Consider the following 21,498-nt stretch of genomic DNA (forward strand, 5'->3'; position numbering starts at 1 on the left):
CACAACCTTGAGGAATTGTGGGTTGAGAATTCTAGGGAAGGGCGGGTGTCCAACGCTCGGTCACAGAACTTGAGGCGCGAAAAAGAAGCGCATGCGCCCCATGGGAGTGCGCAGGCGCGCCGAGCGGTTTGCGGCTCAGCGGCTCTGGCTTTACTGCGGATGGGGCCGCGATTCTGAAGATCCCTGCTTGGGGCGGATCCTGGGCTAATTGTTCCGGTCACCGCTAGGCCTACCCCTGCACCCTGCCCTGATTTCCCTCTTACATCCCCACACGTTACACCTGTGTGCAGACCCGCCTCCATGGATTCTGAACCTCATGAGCCCTCGACCCGCGACCTCTCCATTCCGCGCCAGCCTCCCAGCGCCCTTTCAGGGGCTGATGTCCAGAGTTACAACGCGGGGGGCGACTCAGGTACTGGGCCCCGTGCTGACCTCTAGTGGAAGTCCCATATGGGGAAAGTAAGTCAGGGTGTAAGTACTCCACTTAATTCTGAAGACAGGGTCTGATTTGTCCTGACTGGCCACCCTTCTGTCTGATCCTATTTTGCTAGGAGCCTGGCCTGTAATAATATGACTGACATCCGGGGACGTTCAGGAAGCACTGTTTTTTTGTTTTTTTTTTTTTTCCTTTCTCATCGGTGCCCGGGATCGAACTCTGGGTATTATGCATGTTAGGCAAAGGGATCTACCATCGAGGTACACAACCTAGCCTGAAGCACGATTCTTTTGAGGCACCGGGGATTGAATTCAGGGTCACTCAACCACTGAGCCACATCCCCAACCCTGTTTTGTATTTTAGTTAGAGACAGGGTCTTGCTGAGTTGCTTAGGGCCTCACTAAATTGCTGGGGCTGGCTTCGAACTCTGGATCCCCCCCGCCTCAGCTTCCCGAGCCGTTGGGATCACAGGAGTGCGCCTTTGCACCCGACCCTGGAGCAAGATTTTAAGCATGCAGTATGAGTTGATTAATTTAATCCTCTATAATTCCTGTTTTATAGATGAATGATCTTAGGTATAAAGGGCCCGAGGAACTGCTTACAATTTCCTCCTGATTTTCTGGGTTGCAATCAACTAAAGGGTATTGTTACTGAGATCAAGCCGCATTCATAGACACCCATGTACGAGCGTGCGTTAAGCTTACTAGGTACTCTTCTGCATGACTTCACTTAATACTGCTACCTTGGGAGGAAGCTGTGAAGGTAATGTTATAGATGAGGAGCCTGAGGGCTAGAGAGGTTAAGTAACTCTAGTGTTACTTTGCTAAGTAATACCAAAGCCTTGTTAAAAATACAGTCAGTATGATTTCAGAGTCTGCTTCTGACATCTGAAGAAAGTTGGGGAGCAGGCAGTGACACAGGAAACAAGTGGAATAATCCTTGGGCGCTGTTTCTTAATCTTTTTTGTCACCCTGCCTAACCTAAAAAGTACTTTAAAAAAAAATTTGATTTTTAGGTGTAGATGGACACAACACAATGTCTTTTTTTAAGAGAGAGAATTTTTTTTTTAATATTTATTTTTTAGTTTTCGGGAGACACAACATCTTTGTTTGTTTGTGGTGCTGAGGATGGAACCCGGGCCACACGCATGCCAGGCGAGTGCTCTACCGCTTGAGCCACATCCCCAGCCCTAAAAAGCACTTTCAAAAAAAAAAAAAAGAATATATTTTTAGTTGTTGGCAGACTTTATTTATTTATTTATTTATATGCGGTGCTGAGAATGGAATCCAGTGCCTCACACATGTGAGGCAAACACTCTAAGCCACAACCCCAGCCCCAAACATTTTTTTTCCTCCTAATCTCTTTATGAAATTTTAGTGCCAAAGATAATACAGTCTATCTGCATATCTACTTGGACATTTAGAGTGCCAGAAACCTTTTCAGTATCTGAGATTTACCACCTGCTACAAACCAATTTTCATGCCTTGGGACCAATGATATTTTCATACATGTCTCAGAGTAACATAATGAATGACACTGTACACAAATACTGAAAGAATTCCATTTTTTTTAATATTTATTTTTTAGGTGTAGATAGACACAACACAATGCCTTTATTTTTATGTGGTGCTGAGGATCGAACCCAGGTCCCGCCCATGCTAGGCGAGCGTTCTACTGCCAAGCCACAATCCCAGCCCCTGAAAGAATTCCAATTTGAGTTAAGTTATAGACTGGTGTGAATCAATTTATTCAATAACTAATAAGTTCTTATTTTGTGCATGATACAACATGTGGGGAAAGAGAAAAAGACACTCTGCTTTAAGAGATTTTGGTCTGGTTGGGAGGGCATTAAGATGTGCATATAAAGACCCTAAATACAGATTGAAAAGTTGTAACAAAATGTATAAAAAACAGAAAAGATAAGCTGAAAAATGAAGGTCCAGAGTAGGCAGACAGTACTGGGGAGGTTGAATGTAGGAATGAAAATTGGGGAAATGCTTTATTTTTTTTTTAAGAGAGAGAGAGAGAATTTTTTAATATTTATTTTTTAGTTTTCAGTGGACACAACATCTTTATTTTATTTTTATGTAGTGCTGAGGATCGAACCCAGCGCCCCGCACATGCCATGCGAGTGCGCTACTGCTTGAGCCACATCCCCAGCCCCAAGGGGGAAATGCTTTATAGAGTATTATCTAATCTGGAAGGATAGATAAACAGACTGGAGGGAGGGAATTCCTAGTTAGTTAAAACAATTTGAGCACAGATTTGGTGCCAGCAAAGAAGTGTATCAGTAAAATTCATGAAAGTTAGGTTAAAGGGGAATGATAGAATATAAAACTGGGAAAGATTTCCAAGGAAAGGCCGGCAGGGGAGCCAGGCATGATGGCTCATGCTTGTAATCCCAGCAACTGGATACTGAGGAAGGAGGATCACAGTTGGAGGCCAGCCTCAGCAATTTAGCGAGGCCCTAAGCAACTTATACCATGTTTCAGAATAAAAAATAAAAAGGGGGCTCATTGGTAGAGCACCCCTGGGTTTGAACCTCAGTACCAAAAAGAGAAAAAAAGAATATCTAAATCATTGGGATTGTAGGTAGTGAGAAAGAAGCTAGTAAAAGTTGAGCAGGGGTTGAGGAAAAATTAGGAAATAAGAGGGAGAGAAAGACATTAATTTGATTGTCACAGTAGTTTAAGCAAGAGGTAACTGGATTCTACACCAATAAGTGAATTGGCAGTGGAAATATAGGGTAGGGGATTTAAGTCAGGGGTCTCCAACTTGTGTACCTACAAAAATCAGGCAAGTTTTGCAAATGAGTGATAGAAACTGGGTAGCTTTGATTCAGCTCCAGCTGATTGTTGCCTTGCTGGAATATTTTTCCCATGTGATTGTATGGTTAGAGTTTTCAAGAGAAGAGAATCCAGAGTTCTGTATTAATTTACTCATTTGAAAATGTTGACATCTTAAAAAAAGAAAAAAAATGTTGACATCTAAGTTGAAATCTGACTTGATTTTTTTATTTTTTATTTCTAGTTCTGGGGTTTAAACCCAGGGCCTTGCACATGCTAGTCAAGCACTCTACCAGCTGAGCTATGTCCCCAGCCCTAACTTTAAAATTTTAAGCACATCCTGTGAGCTAATGAAAATGTGCCTTTGGCTCACAGATGGCTCATCATTATGAATGTGCACCCTCTGTATAAGACATGGAATCCATTGGAACGGGGGCATTTCCAAAAAGTAGATGCTCTTTTGGAAGCTATAGAAGGATTGAAGGGGATAAGAACGAAAGAAACAGAGCCCCCCCAAAACCAATGTTCTTAGCACTTTGAGATCATAGGTGCCTTTCATTCAACCATTATTGTACCAATATTAATTTGTTGAACACTTACTAGGCATAGGAATACAACAGGGAAAAAAGCAAACTGTCTTGTGCTCACTTGGAGCTTACAATGGATAAACAAAGAGAAATAAATAAAATGTCCAGGGGAAATCAGTGCAGTGGTACTAATCTGGTACTGGCAGGGAAGGTGAGAGGGAGCATTGAGGAATGGGCGGAATTATTTCACTCAGGGTCTTTCTGGTGGGGTGACATTTGTGCAGAACTCTAAAGGAGATGGAGGAGAGAGCTGAAGGGGTAAAGTGTTCCAGGCAGAGGGACCAGAGAACTGCTTATTGATTTGTAGGTGAAATTACTACTTGTGCTTAGGAATTTTTTGCTGTTATTGTTTTTCATGCTTAAAAGTTTTTAAATAAGATGGGAAATTTTACTTATATTTGTCAAGGAGACATTGAAGTTTGGTGGAAATAATGCAATTTTCATTTTCCATGGGATAGTTGAATTTGACCTTTTTTTTCTTTAAATAAAGAGGATGTTGTATGAGCAGAATATAGTGGCCATATGTATATATAAATGTACTTGTTTTTTCTCATTTGAGAAATACTTATTCTATTTAGGATCCCATTCTTGTGTTTTTTCTCATTTGAAAAAAATAATGAGGTAAAAAATTTGGAGAGTTTTAGTGAGTTTTTCTTCTCTTTGAGTAAAAGACTTGACAAGAACAACTTAAAAAGTGAAAAAGTTTATTTTGGCTCAAGGTTTCAGGAGTTTGGCTGACTCCATAGCTCTGGGCTCAAGGTGAGGCAGACCATCACGTTGGAAGGGTGTGGTGAAGGAAAGCATTCAGGATGTGGTAACTAAGAAGCAGAGAGAAGGCTCTGCTTACCAGGAACAAAATATGAACCCTAAAAGCATGCCCCAATGATTTTTCTCTTCCAGCCACATCCTGCCTGCCTACAGTTACCACCCAGTTTCTCCATAACAGTGGATTAATCCACTGATCAGGTTGTAGTTCTCATAATCTAATCATTTCATCTCTGAACATTTTGCATTGCCTCATACATGAGCTTTTTTAAAAATTGTAGATGGATACAATACCTTTATGTTGTTATAATTTTTTTTTATGTGGTGTTGAGGATTGAACTCAGTGCCTCACACCTGTTAGGCAAGCATTCTACCACTGAGCCACAATCCCAGCCCCCTCACACATGAGCTTTTAGGGGACATCTCATATCTAAGCCACAATGAGGAATTTGAATATTAAAACATTGATATTTATTAAGTGCTTTTTCATGATAGACACTACTGATATTATTATGCCCGTCCTCATTTTACAGTGAGAAAACTGTGTATTAATGAGGTGTCTTATTCAGGTTTATTTTATTTTAAATATTTATTTTTTAGTTTTAGGTGGACACAATATCTTTATTTTATTTTTATGTGGTGTTGAGGATCTAACCCAGTGCCCCACGCATGCCAGGCGAGCGCGCTACTGCTTGAGCCACATCCCCAGCCCTCAGATTTATTTTATACAACTAGTATAGCAGTTTTTAATAAAATTCACTCTCTACTTTTGACTTCTTTAAGAAAAATATCCTGGCTGGGTGTGGTGGTGCACACCTGTATGGCAACTTGGGAGGCCAAGACAGGAGGATTGCAAGTTTGAGGCCAGCCTTAGCAACTTAGTGAGACCCATTTCAAAAAAAAAGGGGGGGGGGCTGGGGATGTAGCTCATGGTAGAGCGTCTCTGGGTCCATCCTCAGTACCAAAAAAAAAAAAAAGTATCCTGGTGTTAAATAGCAGGTTTATCTTGCCTAGGGATTATCTAGTTTTCTATGTCTATACCTCTGTTTTATTTCCTAATTATTATTTCCTTTCTTCTCTCCCCTTTTTTTTTTTTTTTTTTTTTTTTTTGGTATTGGGGATTGAACCAAGAGGCACTTTACCACTGAGCCACATCCCTAACCCTTTTTATTTTTATTTTGAGACACAGTCTCACTAAGTTACCGAGGCTGGCCTCAAACTTACAATGCTCCTGCCTCAGCCTCCCAAGTCACTGGTATTACAGGTGTGCATCACCAACCCTGGCTTCTAGTCATTATTGATTCGGATATTTTGCTTTCTAATTATCTTGTAAATCTTTAGCAAGCAAGTTTATATTTAATTTTTATTTTTAAAATTTTTCTTATTCTTTTTAGATATATATGACAGTAGAGCATATTTTGACATATTATATATACATGGAATATAATTTATTCTAATTAGGATCCCATTGTCATGGTTGTACATGATGTGGAATTTTACTGGTGGTGTTGTAGTGGGAAATGAGGATCAGGACACCTGAGATCTGGAACAAAACTTTATTAGTAGTGCCAGGGCCCGAGGGATAATTTCCAAAGTCTGATCTCTGAGCACAGCAAGGATTTTACTTTTATACATAAGCAAGTTTTGGGTACATAAAGGCAAGGGAGTTGGTGCAATTCTATGGGAGGGGGCATTCTACATTTCTTATATGGGTACAAGCTTGTCAACAACCTAGGGACTCTTAGAGCATACAGCTTAGGGACTTACTGTGCTGAGCCTAAAGGGGGATTGTTCTGTCCCTGTTGCTTTGTTTCCTGCTTCTGCTACTGTGATTATCTTTTACAGGTACCTGTTAGCCACAGTAAGCCTCTATGGTTAAATGACAGTAAGCAGACACACAGTAGTGTGTCTCGTGCAAAGCCAGCCTGCCAGCTCTTAAACTCTGAAGATTCCATTCTGTTCTATCACAGTTTTTACATGTATGAAATAGGAAAGTTCATTCTACTATCTTTCTTATTCCTATCCCACCTCCCTTCCCTTCATTCCCCTTTATCTGATCCCACCAAGCAAGTTTTATATCCTCCTATTAGTAAATTCATGTTAGTTCTTTTTTGGATGCAGCATCACTCTACCAATGAGATGTATCTCCAGCCCTTTTTATGTTTTATTTTGAGACAGGGTCTTGCTAAATTGGGGAGGCTGGCCCTGAACTTGCCTCAGCTTCCAGTGTTGCTAGGATTATAGGCAGGTAAGCTGGTCCCTGGCTGGAAGGCTAAATTCTTATTGACAAATTATATATTTTGTATTCTTACAGTAAATATTAAGTTTTGTTAATATTGTTGTTGTTGTTATCATTATTTGTGGTATTGGAATGGGACTCAGGGGTGTTTTCCATTGAGCTACATCCCTAGTCCTTTGTGTTTTTATTTTGAGCAGGGTTTTGCTCAGTTGCTAAGGCTGTCCTCAAACTCAGACTCCAGAGTCACTGGAGGCGTGTGCTACTGTGCTGGGCTTGGACCTCTTCCTCTTGTTTTTCTGACCTCCCTCTCCTGGTTTTATTTTGGTTGAACAGTTAACAAGTCTCATAACATAAAAAAGTTTCATCTTGGAACAATACAGTGTTGTTTAAATTGCTTTTTATTTCTATCCTTTACCTTCACATGCTACTTTGGCTCAGTTGTTTAAGAAGGGAAATATGTGAGTTTAATTAATACAGTTCATCCACTCATTTACCAAACATTTAGGAAGAGTCTACTATATGCTATTTCTGAGCAGACTAGTTCTTTGACAAATACCACAAGGCCCTTGCCATTTGCCTTCCAGGGCAAACAGACATTCAGAAAGGAAATATAATAACAAATGGGGCATGAAGTGTAGCAGAGGTATATGCACCATGGTGGGAAAGGAATTTTGTCTGTAGAGTTGAGAAAAGCTGTCAGTTGAGCCAGGCCTTGAATATATAGGAGCTTTTGAGCTGCAGAACAGGAAGGACCAAACAGCAGAGAGATTGGCATGTACAAGATGCAGAGGCCTGAAAAAGTCTGGTGTGTTGCGAGACTGGCAGATGTTTGAAAGCTGATGTGGCTGTAGGGGAGTGCATGTGGAAGGTGTGGTGGGTGAGAAGACTGGGGTAAACTGTTGGCTTCTTTAAGGCATGGAGAAGGAACTGGCTTCAGCCATCTGGAGCCATTGGGGGCTGTAAGGTACTGTATCTAGGGGGTATTATGGTGAACCATCTCAACAAGAGCTTCTGACCTCACAGTCCTCTCAACCTTGAGCTTTCTTGCTTGGAACTATTGGATGGTACTTCTTATCTAGCATGCCCAGGGTACCTTCGGCCTTTTATCATCTTTGAGCACTGCTATGAATCCCAACCTTTAACCCATTTGCCTGCCTTCCCCTAGTTGCTGATTTCAGCTTTTCTTGGTGGGGATAGGAAAATATCCTTTGGGATACAGAGGGGCAATGGCTAAGGACAAGCCTTTCCACACCTCTTTTTCTCTGCTCTACTTCAAATCTTGGCTTCTGCTTTATTTCAAATCCTGGCTTCCAGCCTAGGTGAGAAAGGAAGAAAGAACCTATTTGTTTCAGCTCTTCTCTCAAAATAACCCAGCTGGTTCAGGTCAAGAACAAGTAGTTCCTGAGAGTGTTGGCACCTCCTGGTGTTGATGTGTAGTTGTCCCTGCTTTGAATCTTGTCTCTGCCCCACTGACGCTTTCTCTATCCAAGGATCTCTGTGGAGAGAATTCAGGTCTTCAAAAGCTCCTGAAGAGCGGGGGCCCAGTGGCGTATGCCTGTAATTCTAGTAACTCCACTCGACTTGGGAGGCTGAGGCAGGAGGATTGTAAATTCAAGGCCAGCCTCAGCGATTTAGGAAGACCCTAAGCAACTTAGTGAGACCTTGTCTCTAAATAAAAAATAAAAAGGGATAGGGATGGCTCAGTGGCAAAGTACCCTGGGTTCAATCCCCACTTCAAAAAAAAAAAAAAAAAAAAAAGACCCTTGCAGAAACTGGGTGTGGTGGTGCAGGCCTGTAATCCCAGCTACAGGAAGATTGCAAGTTCAAGGCTAGCCTAGGGAATTTAGTGAGATTTTGTGTCAAAGTAAAATAAAATTTATTTATTTTTTGTTGTGTTTTTGTTTTGTATTAGAGATCGAAGTTAGGGGCACTTTACCACATTTTGAGACAGAGTCTCACCAAGTTGCTTAGGGCCTCACTGAATTGCTGAGGCTGGCCATGAATATGGGGTTCTCCTGTCTCAGCTTCCCAGATTGCTGGGATTACAGTTGTGTGCCAACATGCCCAGCTTTAAAATAAAAATTTAGACAAGGGCTGGGGATGTAGCTCAGTGGTAGAGCACTTGCCTAGTGTGTGTGCAAGGCCCTAGGTTCCATCCTGAAGAATCTGCTGCCTCTCAGGCCTAGGGTAGTAAAATGTTAGGGAACAGGGAAAACCAGACACACTGGGGGAGTCTGGGAGACCCTGCAAGGTGGAGAAGAGCCTGTTCATGGCATCTTCTGGCCTGTTCTGGGAAAGGGGTGGATGCCTCAATGCCTGAGACCCAGCTCTGTAACATTTTGTATAGCTCATCGGTCTCTTCTGGATGTTTGATTCCTGGCTGCCCAATAACTGGGGTGGGTTAGGGTAAGAAGAGGGCTGTTCATTTCAACTTTCTTTCTCAAATAGATTTTTACCCCCTTTGGTGCTGAGGATTGAATCCAGGGCCTTATGCATACTAGGCAAGCCTTCTATCACTGAGTTGCATCCCCAACTCAGATTCATCTCAAGTCATGGAGAAAAATGGGTTAGGTAAGTCAGTAAAGTTAATGAAGCAGAGGACTAGTAGGTGCTCAGTGAATAGTTGCTCTATGAAGAATTAATTGAAATAAAGTCAAGATGAGTCTTCAGGAGAATAAACCCTGACGGTTAGAGCTAGGTCTGGAAGCTTGAGAGGCAAGGCTGGGTGGGACAAAAGCAGGAGTTGAGTCTGGCAGGCTCTGCGTGCAAGTGGACATGCAAAATTGGCCTGTAGGGGTAAACAGATGGTACCATCCAGGGAAACTACCAGCCCACCGGAGCAGGCAAATGGGGACCTCGGGCAGGCCATTCTCATAAAGGTGGATCCGTGCAGTGTTTTCCGAGGGTCTGGTTTAAAGGAATTTTAGGGGTAGACAGGTTCAAGCTGCGGTACTGGACCTTGTAGAAGTCAGAGGCATGTTCTAGCAGGATTGCCCTGCACAGCTCACTCGGGACGTCCCAGAAAGAGCAGTCTCTGGGGTTGCGCTTTAAGGGGCGGGCCGGGGCGGGCCGGGGCGGGGCTGCCATGCCACTTCCCAGACGCCGCGCCCTCAGCTTTCCAGAGGCCCGAGAGGAAGCTACGCTGAGCCACACAGGCCTCTGTCTGGGTGAACCTGACCGCAGGCTGCCTTGCGTCCCCGTTCCGCAGGCACCATGAGCCACGATACCGAGGTGGACTTGAAGGAGGTGGAGCTGAATGAGCTAGAACCCGAGAAGCAACCCATGAACGCGGCGTCGGGGGCAGCTGTGGCCGTGGCAGGCGGTGGGGAGAAGAATGGTCTGGTGAAGATCAAGGTGGCCGAAGACGACGCAGAGGCCGCAGCCAAGTTCACGGGCCTTTCCAAGGAGGAGCTGTTGAAAGTGGCGGGCAGCCCTGGCTGGGTTCGCACCCGCTGGGCGCTGCTACTGCTCTTCTGGCTCGGCTGGCTCGGCATGCTGGCGGGCGCCGTGATCATCATCGTGCAGGCGCCGCGCTGTCGTGAGCTGCCTGTCCAGAGATGGTGGCACAAAGGCGCTCTCTACCGCATCGGTGACCTTAAGGCCTTCCAGGGCAGCAACTCGGGCAACCTTTCAGGTGAGTTCCGGTGCAAAACACCCTCCCAGTCCCCATCCGGTCGCACCTCTGGTTTCAAATGGTCCCCTGCATTGGACTCCCTCCTGTCCTTCCCTAGACGGACTCAAGACAGTTCTCCACCCCGTCCGCCCCTGGCACCCCCCCCCTCCCTGCCCCCCATCTAGGACTGCTCCCTCTTTTCTTTGAAGAAAACAACCCGCCTCTACTCTACTCAAGGGCGGCTGACTCAGCATTCCGCGCTCTTTCACACACCACGAGGTGGCTGAGCCAGTCGCAACCGGTTTCTGAAGCAATGTGCAAGGTTCCTTACGTCAGCTCCTCAGTGCCCCGTGATCAGCTCCCTCCTACGCCCCAGCCCCATACAGCCTTAGGCCTGGGAGGAGAGAACCGGGAGGACAGGGGCTCACTCCTTAACCCAGCTTCCCTTCTCCCCACTCCCATTTCAGGTCTGAAGCAGCATCTTGATTACCTGAGCTCTCTGAAGGTAAAGGGCCTTGTGCTGGGCCCAATTCACAAGAATCAGGAGGATGATGTCGCTGGGACCGACTTGCAACAGATCGACCCCACACTCGGCTCCAAGGAAGATTTTGACAGTTTCCTTCAGTTGGCCAAGAAAAAGAGTGGGTGTCCTGGGTTTCCCAAGGGCTTACCTTCCTGGACACAAGGAAAGCAGGATAGGGTTTTTGTTTGGCTCTCCTGAGTTTTTCTAGGCCAGGCATAGGGGAGGTCTATCAGTGTTCAGCCTAAAATGGATTTATCAAGTGGCCCAAGATCTTTCTACATGGCTGGGCAATCGTCAGCAGGTCATTTAACTTCTGGGCTTTAGTGCTCTTATTTGCAAAAGGCAAAATTTTACTAAATCAGAACCTCCATAACCTGCTCATCGGTAGTTTTTAAACTTGTAAAACTGTGGATCCTTTTGGGGGGGGTAGCAAATACTCTCTTAAAAATTATTATAGAAATATGTTTATGACTCAGGATTGCAAGGTTGAGGCCAGCCTTAACAACTTAGTGAGACTCTGTCTCAAGATAAAAAAATAAAAAGGACTTGACATGTAGCCCAGTGGTAAAGTGTCTCTGGGTGCAATGCCTACTATCAAAAAAAAAAAAAATTTTTTTTTCCTCTTTTTGGGTGGAAAGTCTGGGGCTCCACAGATCAGTCTACTTTGCTAAGTACAAACTTGGCTTTAGAGCATTGGCAGGGTTCAGATCCAACCTTTGTACCAAGTAATATATAGGAAACACTTCCTTGTGTCCCCTTACTCTAAAGACTTTATCATAGCTGTCTCTTCCTTCATTATTCCAGGCATTCGAGTCATTCTGGACCTAACTCCCAACTACCGGGGCCAGAACCCGTGGTTCCTCCCCACTCAGGTTGACATTGTAGCCACCAAGATGGAAGTGAGTGTGTTGGAGCTATGGTTGGTGGGAGGCAGGGGCTGTGGCCGTGTTAGTCCTTTCACAGTAAGCCCTGTACATGTCTCCTTGTTCTGACCTGTAGGCAGAAGGATAGGCCAATAGTACACCTGTTTTTTTTTTTTCCCCCTGTTTCTTTTCTGACCACTGATTTTTCTTGTTTCCTTGACTTTGGGGATGGGACAGTGTCAGGAAGGGAATTTCTCAGATGTCATTCTGGAAGTTTGATTTTTCATCCTTTTGGAATAGGAAGTCCTTTCTTTTCTCTGTGGGAATCCTGTCCTGACTGGTTTCCAGTTCTTGTTTGATGTGTTTGGAGTGGAGCCCGGTCTGAAATTATAAGCATGGGGTCTTCCTAAGAGTCTGGGACTGTGCAAGTATTTTGTAGATGTTTTCTAATTCCCTGTATAACTATACAAAATACATATTCTCCCTAATCTGTAAATGAGGAGGCTGAGGAGTAGAGGTGTTTAAGATTTGAAGTCCTGAGAAGTCTTCTAATTTATCTTTTCTCAAGGTAGTGGATCAAACTCAGTACCCAGAATGCTGGGTGTAGGGCTTTCAATATCACTTCAGCTCCTAATGCTTGGGTTCTGGGACACAGGCTCAGAATGGGCAGAATAAAAGTAGAGGCAGATTCTGGTAGCTGTGATTTTGAAGAACTCTGGACTCTCAGCATTTGGGTAGGTAGGACCCCTGGGACCATCTAGTTTGGCCCTTGTCAATTGCTGGGAGACCCTTTAAAAGTTACTGGTAATAGCTGGGCGAAATGGCACACACCTGTATTCCCAGTGGCTTTGGAAGCTGAGATTGCAGAATTGTGAGTTCAAAGCCAGCCTCAGCAATGGCAAAGCGCTAAGCAACTCAGTGAAACTCTGTCTCTAAATAAGATACAAAAATAGGGCTAGGGATGTGGCTCAGTGGTTGAGTGCTCCCGAGTTTAATCCCTGGTACAAAAAAAAAAAAAAAAAATTTACTGGTAATAGATTGTTTTCAGATGGTAGGGTACCAGGGGTAATATCAGATTAAAATGGAGACCAGAGTGGAGAGCACATTAAATAGAGTAAGGGAAGAAAAGAGGTGGGGGTGGAGTTCTACCCTGTGCCAAATGAATACCAGAGCTTCAGGCTGGGGCCTGTTCTGCAGAGCTGGCCTCTTTTCAAATCATCTCAACTGCCCTGGGGCTGTGCTTTGAATTCTGATCTTTCATTCTTGGTCTTGCTCTGACCAGTTTTTGTACTCACACCCCTTCAGGCCCCAGGAACCTGGGAGAGGAGCAAGTATATTTGCCTTGGGGTCTTCACAGGCATTTTAGGTCCTGTCTCTGCTGCTTCCTGATTATGATCTTTGACATGTCTTCTTTTTCTTAGCCTGTTTCTTCATCCCCAAAATAGAGGATACTAGTATTTCACATGTTATATATTAAAAGGAGCTATGTTTATGGATAGATTTTCAATCTTTTTCATAGCTATTAAAGGTGAAGCTGTGTATTTGCCAGAGGCAGGAATGGAGACATAAAAATCCTAAAAAAAAAAAAAAAAAAAAAAAAGGCAAAATGCTGTAAAAGTGGGGCTGGGGATGTGGCTCAAGTGGTAGCGCGCTTGCCTGGCATGTGTGCAGCCCGGGTTCGATCCTCAGCACCACATACAAACAAAGATGTTGTGCCCGCCGAAAACTAAAAAATAAAGATTAAAAAATTCTCTCTCTCTCTCTCTCTCTCTCTCTCCCTCTCTCTCTGTCTCTGTCTCTCACTCTCTCTTTAAAAAAAAATGCTGTAAGACAATCAATGGGATGTTAGAGATAGAAGGGATCTCTGGGCATGGTGTGACATACCTATAATTCCAGTGACTCAGGAGGATTGCAATTTTCAGGCCAGCGAAAGTTAGTGAAACCCTAAGCAACTTACTAAGATCCTATCTCAGAAATAAAAGGGGCTGGGGATGTTGCTCAGCGGTAAAGCACCCTTGGGTTCAATCCCCAGTATGGGGTTGGGGAGTGGGATACAAGAGGGAGAGGACCAAGAAAGACCCTTTGCAATAGAGTTGGGAGAGAGACCCAGGCAAGGCCAACTACTGTCTAAGGCTGTAGAGAAGTCCATTGTGGATGAGAGTTGGTGTGGGCTGGGATTTTCAGAGCTTTGCTGTATAATTTTTCCTATGTTCATTTGCCCCCTGTAGGCAGCTCTGAGGTTTTGGCTGGAGGCTGATGTGGATGGATTCCAAGTTCAGAATGTGGAAAATCTGACAGTGAGTGCACTTTCCGTGTCAGGAGCAAAGCTGGGGTGAGAACAGAGGGTCCCAACCAGGGCAGGTAATGTTCCTTTTTCGTTGATTCTGTGTTTTCTTTCTAGGATGTATCCTTATTGGCTCAGTGGCAAAACATCACCAAGAGCTTCAGTGAAGATAGGTGGGTGCCAACCCCTTCCTGACTCAGTGGAGTATGAGGCCTCAAGAAGGGGGTTCCTAATTCAGAGAACTCTCTTTACTCCTCTGTTCTGTACCAAACTTGACCCCTCCTCCCCCATCCCTTGCAGGCTCTTGATTGCAGGGACAGACTCTTCCAACCTGCAGCAGATCCTGAGCCTTCTTGAGAATGCTAAGGACCTGCTGTTAACCAACTCATACCTGTCAAGACCCAGTTCCAGTGGGGAGCATGTAAAAGTCCTCATCGCCCAATATTTGAATGCCACTGACAACCGCTGGTGTAGCTGGAGTGTGAGTACTATACTGGCGGGCACGAGGACAGGTCCTTTGGGAGGGAGGAAAGGTTGGTTGGGAGGTGGAGGTTGAAGCAGGCTCTGGGGCTCACTGGTGTACCTGTCCCTGCAGTTGTCTCAGGCAGGGCTTTTGACTTCCTTCGTGCCGACTCAGCTCCTCCGACTCTACCACCTGCTGCTCTTCACTCTGCCAGGGACTCCTGTTTTCAGCTATGGGGATGAGATTGGCCTGCAGGCGGCGGCCCTTCCTGGACAGGTACCCCTTGCTCTCTGCTTGGCATAGTAGAAGAGGTCTTGTTCATTCATCATGTTATGTGGCTTTTGTGGATAGTGGCAGATACATACCATCCTTGGGTATTATTATTTTTATTTTGTTGGTACTGGGGATTGAACCCAGGGCCTTGTGTATTCAAGGCAAGCACTCTACTGACTGAGCTATATCCCCAGCCCCCATTGGGTATTATTTTACCCTTAGGGATGTTGGTTATCTTTTCTGTGACACTGCATTCCTTCTAGAGTGGCTGGAATTAAATGAGTTTTTTCTTTTCTTTAATGAGATGGGCTCTTGTTATGTTGCTCATAGGCTTAGTAGTCCTCCTGCCTCCGTTTCCTTAGTAGGGATTGGGAGTGTAGCTTAGTGGTAGAGCACTTGGCCAGCGTTCTCAAAGTCCTGGGTTTGATTGTCAGCACTGCAAAAACAAAACAAAAAACACCAAGAATGAACTTATTTAGTAGCTGGGACTATATCTGTGTACCACCTTGCTCCTCCAAGGGTCTATTAATGAGTGAATGGATGAATGGTTTTATTTTTAATTTTTGCTGGGGAGTTGAACCTGGGATCTTGTGCTTGCTAGGCAAGTGTTTTAAGCAATATCTCATCTCCCAAGGGCTTTTTTTCTTTGGTACTGGGGATTGAATCTGGGGAGTACTTTGCCACTGAACTACACTCCAGACCTTTTCATTTTGAGAAGGTGTCTCACCAAGTTGCCTAGGGGCTTGCTAACTTGTTGGGGCTGGCTTTGAACTCTTAGCCTCCCAAATTGCTGGGAGGTACCACTGTACCTGGCTCCAAGGGTACCTCACTGTTGCTGAGGCTGGCTTTGAACTAGCAATTCTCCTGCCTCAGCCTTCCAAGCCACTGGGATTACAGTCGTGTGCTACTGCACCAGGCTCCAAGGGTTCTTTTTTTTTTTTAATATTTTTTCTAACTTGTAGGTGGACACAATACATTTATTTTTTATTTATTCTTATGTGGTGCTGGGTATTGAACCCAGTGGCTCCCATGTGCTAGGCAAGTACTTTACCACTGAGCCACAATCCCAGCCCTCCAAGGGCTCTTTTTAATGGCAGTGCCTGGTACTTGGTAGGTGTTCAATGTATAGCCATCATTCATTCGTTCATTGGATGGTGAGTTCTCAGACTAGGTTCTGAGTCCTTTAGCAGTCTACAGTTGAGTGAGGGAACCAGATCAGTAAGCAGAGGTATACATAGTGGTGAGTGTTGTGTTGGGATACTGCCATCAAGGCATTCACTAGCTTTAGCCATTCGTTAGAGTTGGTGCTGAACTGATATTTGTAGAACCGTCATTCACTTAATCCACAGATCTTATTGAATAATTCTTGCATGCTATACACTGGGGATAACAATAGCACATGGAAATACTGGAGGTGGTGAAATTGGGTAATAAGCAAATAAAATAAATAAAGACACCAGCTGCTGATAAGTGCTTTGAAAAAGAGAGCAGGGTAATGGGCCTAGGGTGTAGGAATGAGGCATATTTTATATAAAGGGGTCACAGAAAACCTGGTGAGATAATTGAGCAGACTTGAGGGAAGTGAGGGAGTTGGTCTGTGGCTGTCTAGAAGTCCATTAGGCTGAGGGGACAGTGTTTGTGTGAGGACCTTGAGGTCGGAGTTAGCCTTGTCTGTCCAGTAGAAGTTAACCACACCTTGGTGGGGAGGGCTGTGCATTGATGAGAGTGGGAAGGAGAGGAGTGAGAGGGGAGTTGGTCTTCTTACAGCCCTGTTCTCTTTGTTTTGTAGCCCGTGGAAGCCCCGGTCATGTTGTGGAATGAATCCAGCCTACCCCATTCAGGGTCTGTAAGCATCAACATGACAGTGAAGGTAAGAAGTTTTGATGGGTGGGGTCTGACCAGCAGAGGATGGGCAGGTAGCTTGTCAAAGTCTGCTCTTGGGAGACCCCTCATCCCCTCTTTCTGTGTTTTCATCATTCTCAGGGCCAGCATGACGACCCTGGTTCCCTCCTATCCCTGTTCCGGCGCCTGAGTGACCAGCGTGGTAAAGAGCGCTCCCTGCTGCATGGGGACTTCCATCCGCTCCCCTCCAGTTCTGGCCTCTTCTCCTACATCCGCCACTGGGACCAGAATGAGCGTTTCCTGGTGGTGCTCAACTTTGGAGACATGGGCCTGACAGCCAGGCTAGGGGCCTCCGACCTGCCTAGTATTCCCAGCCTGCCAGGCAAAGCTGATTTGCTACTCAGTACTCAGTCAGGCCGTGAGGAAGGGGCCTCCCTGGAGCTGGAAAACCTGAAGCTGGATCCTCATGAGGGGCTGCTGTTACGCTTCCCCTATGTGGCCTGACCCCACCTATCTAGGACCCAGTACCCTCCTTGTTCCCTCACCAGCCCCTTTGGGTTCTGTTTTTTCTTTTTCTTTTTCTTTTTTTTTTTTTTTAACTTTTTTGCAGATTACAAATGAACTCTCAAGTAGGGTGTCTTCTGCCTTCAAATAAAAGTCATCCCTGCCTGGTGAGGTCCTGTCTTCCCTTTGTTCCTCTGTCACAGCAGAAATGTCTTTCCCTCTCGAGTCTGCCCCACAGTGATCTCAGCTAGAATTCCATGTGTCTGTCCCAGCTTTTTTTATTTTATCTGGGTGCAGGGCCCAGAGATGGGGCTTTCCAAGGTCAACAGCACGGATGTGTCACTGCTGGGACCGTATCCATGCCCCACTCAGTCTAGAGATCTTGGGTATTGCTGGTTCATATCTCCCTCAGCAAAGGTTTCCAGCTAAGTGTTCTCAGTTTTCCTGTTTTTGTAGACTTGGCCTTTCGGGGAGAATGTGAGGGTAGGGACCACCTGGTTTCTTAAAGGTACTTTTAAAGGGTACCTGAGATGATTTATTTAACAAGAATATATTGAACATAGGACATGCCAGGAACTGTTAAAAGTTGTGGTTACAATGGGGAACAACGCACAAAAATCCCTAGTGTGCATGAGGCCCTGGGTTTGATCTCCAGCACTGTAAATCTCCAACTCTTCCTGTCCCTGGGGCCAACTCATGGGGAGATGGAGAAGAAATTAGAAGAATAAAATGTATAGTGGATATAGTCATGGTACAAGGAAGAAGTAAAGTAGGAGAGATGTTTGTGAGAAGAGGGAGTTTATGGAGGGGTCTAGAGGAGGCCTCACCAAAGAGGTGACCTTGGAGTAAAAGACCTTGTAAGGAGGGGGTTAATCTGGCAGTATCTGGGAAGGAGCTTTCTGGTGCCCTGGAGTAGGAACATAACTTATGCTTGTGAGGCAGAAGGGTAAAAAACAAGGTCTGCAGTGCCTTGGGAGGCTGAGGCAGGAGTATCACAAGTTTGAGGCCTCAGCAACTTACTGAGACTCTGTCTCAAAAATTGCTTAGTGGGGGCTGGGAATGTGGCTCAAGCGGTAACGCACTTGCCTGGCATGCGCAGGGCGCTGGTTTCAATTCTCAGCACCACATAAAATAAAGATGTGTCCACCAAAAACTAAATATTAAAAAAATTCTTTCTCTTTTCTCTCTCTTAAAAAAAAAAAATTGCTAAGTGGGAAAGTGTCCCTGGGTTCAATCACCAGTACCAAAAAAAGAGGTGGATAGATTGTGAAGGCATGATAAGGTGTGGTGGTCATAAAAGGTGCATTTTGGCAAACTGCACAGTTAAAGGGCACAGTTCCTATAAGACTGCCCTCACTTCAGACACCAGCTGCATGCTGGGGGGTCCCCATGATGACCTTCAGGTGTGTAACACATTAGAATGTCTCAGACTCATTTTACAATAAAAGGATTCACATCCAGTCAGAGGCTGAGATGCATGCAGCAGAATCTGGGAAGGGTCCAGATGCGAGATTTACCACAGTCCTCTGTGAGTGGAGTCCCAGAGACAAAGCCTCCTGGCCATAATGTATAGTAAGGAAGCAGGAAGCCTTTGTCCATATTTCCTTGGAGCTTAATCACATACTGCCTGCGTGGCTGATCTGTAATCTCCAGCCCCTCCCAGGACTTTGGGCTAATACTTAGTCTGTTTCTTAAGGAGATTTGTGTGCTTTAAAGCTCTCTACATAGCTAAAGTCCCCAGACAAACTCTTATCAGGACCTTCTAGGGACTTGGAGATTACCTCAGGGTAAGGACAAAGGCCATACTTCTGGGTTTGAGCAGTTCTTCAGTGCACACAGCATCAGGGAAATGGGAATGAAGGGTTTTGAGTAGAGCCATGTGGTCTGGCTGGTTTTCACAGGCCCATTGACTGACTATGGGATAGCAGGGAAGCCAGTGAGGCTAGCTCACTTGGATGGTGAGCTGGGAGGTGGTAGAAAAGGGTGTATCCTGTACTTCCTTCATAAGTAAGCCCACATGATTGCTGTTGGATCCTTCTATTATAGTCAGTGACCCTTAGGCCTCACAGTCCTTGAGGTTAACTTGGCCCTCTGCCATATCGCTGACGGGCTTCCCTTCTGTGGACTGGGACGTGGGGTAGGTCTGGGCCTCTTGGTATCCTGTTGTAGGGGACAAGATCAAGAGACTAGAAAACCCAAATTAAGGCCCACTCCTTGTTTGCTCACTTTTTTTTTTTTTTTTAGAGAAAGAGAATTTTTTAATATTTATTTTTTAGTTCTCGGCAGACACAACATCTTTTTTTTTTTTAATTTTTTTTTTCCAAGAGAGAGTGAGAGGGGAGAGAGAGAGAGAGAGAGAGAGAGAGAGAGAATTTTTTAATCTTTATTTTTTAGTTTTCGGCGGGCACAACATCTTTGTTTGTATGTGGTGCTGAGAATCGAACCCGGGCCGCACGCATGCCAGGCGAGCGCGCTATCACTTGAGCCACATCCCCAGCCCCAACATCTTTGTTTTTGTGTGGTGCTGAGGATCGAACCTGGGCCGCACGCATGCCAGCGCACTACCGCTTGAGCCACATCTCCAGCCCCGTTTGCTCACCTTTGTTTGCCTTGCCCTGCAAGAGGCCTGTGAGGAGGGCAGGAGAACATGCTGTCACCCAGGTGCTCTGGAGTGGGGTTCCTGAGTAGACCTAGCCTTCTCCCTCTGGGCTACCCTTCCCCCTGCTCTGTCTAGGCCTCTTCCTGAGATTCCCCACCCCTTCCCTCTTCCCAGGCCAGGGTCCCAGCTACAGCCCCTCCTTTCCCCTTTCCTTTCTCTGCTGCCCGGTTTCCCCTCTGACATAGTTTTTATTCTGGTATTGCCACACAGAGTTTCCGCACGGTTATGTACTTTGCTGTGGACTTTTACTTTTAAAAAATTGTGATTAAATATATATGACATAAAACAATCATTTTTAGGTGTACAACTCAGTGGTATTAAGTATGTTCACGTTGTTTTGAAATCATCCTTTAAATAATAATGCCACTCATTTTTTATTAATTTTTTTTTTTAGTCATACATACATGGACACAATATCTTTGTTTTTTATGTGGTGCTAAGGATAGAACCCCATGCCTCACATGTGCAAGGCAAGCGCTCTACGGCTGAGCTCCAGCCCCAGCCCCCCCCTTTTTTTAATGTATTTTTTTTTTTAGTTGTAGATGGACACAATACCTTTATTTTGTTTATTTATTTATTTATATCTGGTGCTGAGGATTGAACCCAGTGCCTCACATGTGTGAGGCAAGCGCTCTACTGCTGAGCCACAACCCCAGCCCACCGTGGTCATCTTTGGTTCAAAAATATTAAGTAGAAAATTTCAGAAGTAAACAATAAGTTTTAAATTGTGCCATTATGAGTGGTGTGATGAAATTTGTCCTACTTGTGATAAAAATTGTTTTTTTGTCCAATGTATCCATACTGTATATGCTACCTGCCTGTTAGGTGCTTGGTAGCTGAGTTATCAGATTGACTGGTTGTGTGGCAGTGCTGGCAATTTGCATATGACAAAGAGAAGCCATTAAGTACTTTAAGTGAAAAGGTAAAAGTTCTCAACTAAAGGAAAGAAAAAATCTTATGCTGAGGTTGCTAAGATCTCCATACAATAAGATTTTGCAAGAGAAACCACATTTACATAACTTTTACAGTCTAGTTAATTCTATTTTATTATTTTCTTTTTTTTTTTAATATTTATTTTCTAGTTTTTGGCAGACACAACATCTTTATTTGTACGTGGTGCTGAGGATCCAACCCGGGCCTCACGCATGCCAGGCGAGCGCGCTACCGCTTGAGCCACATCCCCAGCCCCTATTTTATTATTTTCTGTTTTACTATTAGTGATTGTTAATCTCTTAACCATGCCTAATTTGTAGATTAAACTTCATAATATGCAAGTATGGGGGAAAAATACATATCTAGGGTTTGGTACTATTCTTGGATTCAGGCATCCATTGGGAGTCTTGAATAAGGATCCAAGGATAAGGGGGGGCTACTATATTTTAGATACCTCATATAGTGGAATATGTAATATTTGTCTTTCTGTGCCTGTTTTTTAAATTATTTATTCTAATTAGGTATATATGACAGCAGAATGCATTTTGATTAATTTTACATAATTGCAGCACAACTTTTCATTTCTCTGGTTGTATAGGATATAGGGTCGCAACATCTGTGCAGTCATACATGTACCTGGGGTAATGATGTCCATCATATTCCACCATCTTTCCTGCCCCCATTGTGCCTGGCTTTTTTCACTTGGCATAAAGTCCTCCAGATTCATC

The 21,498-nt window shown here is 44.6% G+C and overlaps 1 protein-coding gene across 2 annotated transcripts; it reads left to right on the forward strand.

The window, feature by feature from the left end:
- Positions 1–109: 109 nt before the first annotated feature.
- On the forward strand, positions 110–18,939 carry SLC3A2 (solute carrier family 3 member 2). Of its 2 annotated transcripts, XM_081281328.1 has the most exons (11): positions 112–412; positions 9,262–9,384; positions 10,022–10,447; positions 10,894–11,067; positions 11,754–11,848; positions 14,041–14,109; positions 14,214–14,269; positions 14,397–14,577; positions 14,692–14,835; positions 16,622–16,702; positions 16,816–18,938. In XM_081281328.1, the coding sequence occupies exons 2-11, from the start codon at positions 9,366–9,368 to the stop codon at positions 17,176–17,178; spliced, it is 1,608 nt and encodes a 535-aa protein (XP_081137454.1). In that variant the 5' UTR covers positions 112–412; positions 9,262–9,365; the 3' UTR covers positions 17,179–18,938. The 2 variants fall into 2 exon arrangements, with proteins under 2 accessions (XP_081137453.1, XP_081137454.1); XM_081281327.1 differs by lacking the exon at positions 9,262–9,384 and having other exon boundaries at positions 110–412; positions 16,816–18,939.
- Positions 18,940–21,498: the final 2,559 nt, after the last annotated feature.

Source organism: Spermophilus citellus, assembly GCF_964194105.1.
Source record: "Spermophilus citellus genome assembly, chromosome: 2".
Classification (NCBI taxonomy): Eukaryota; Metazoa; Chordata; class Mammalia; order Rodentia; family Sciuridae; genus Spermophilus; species Spermophilus citellus.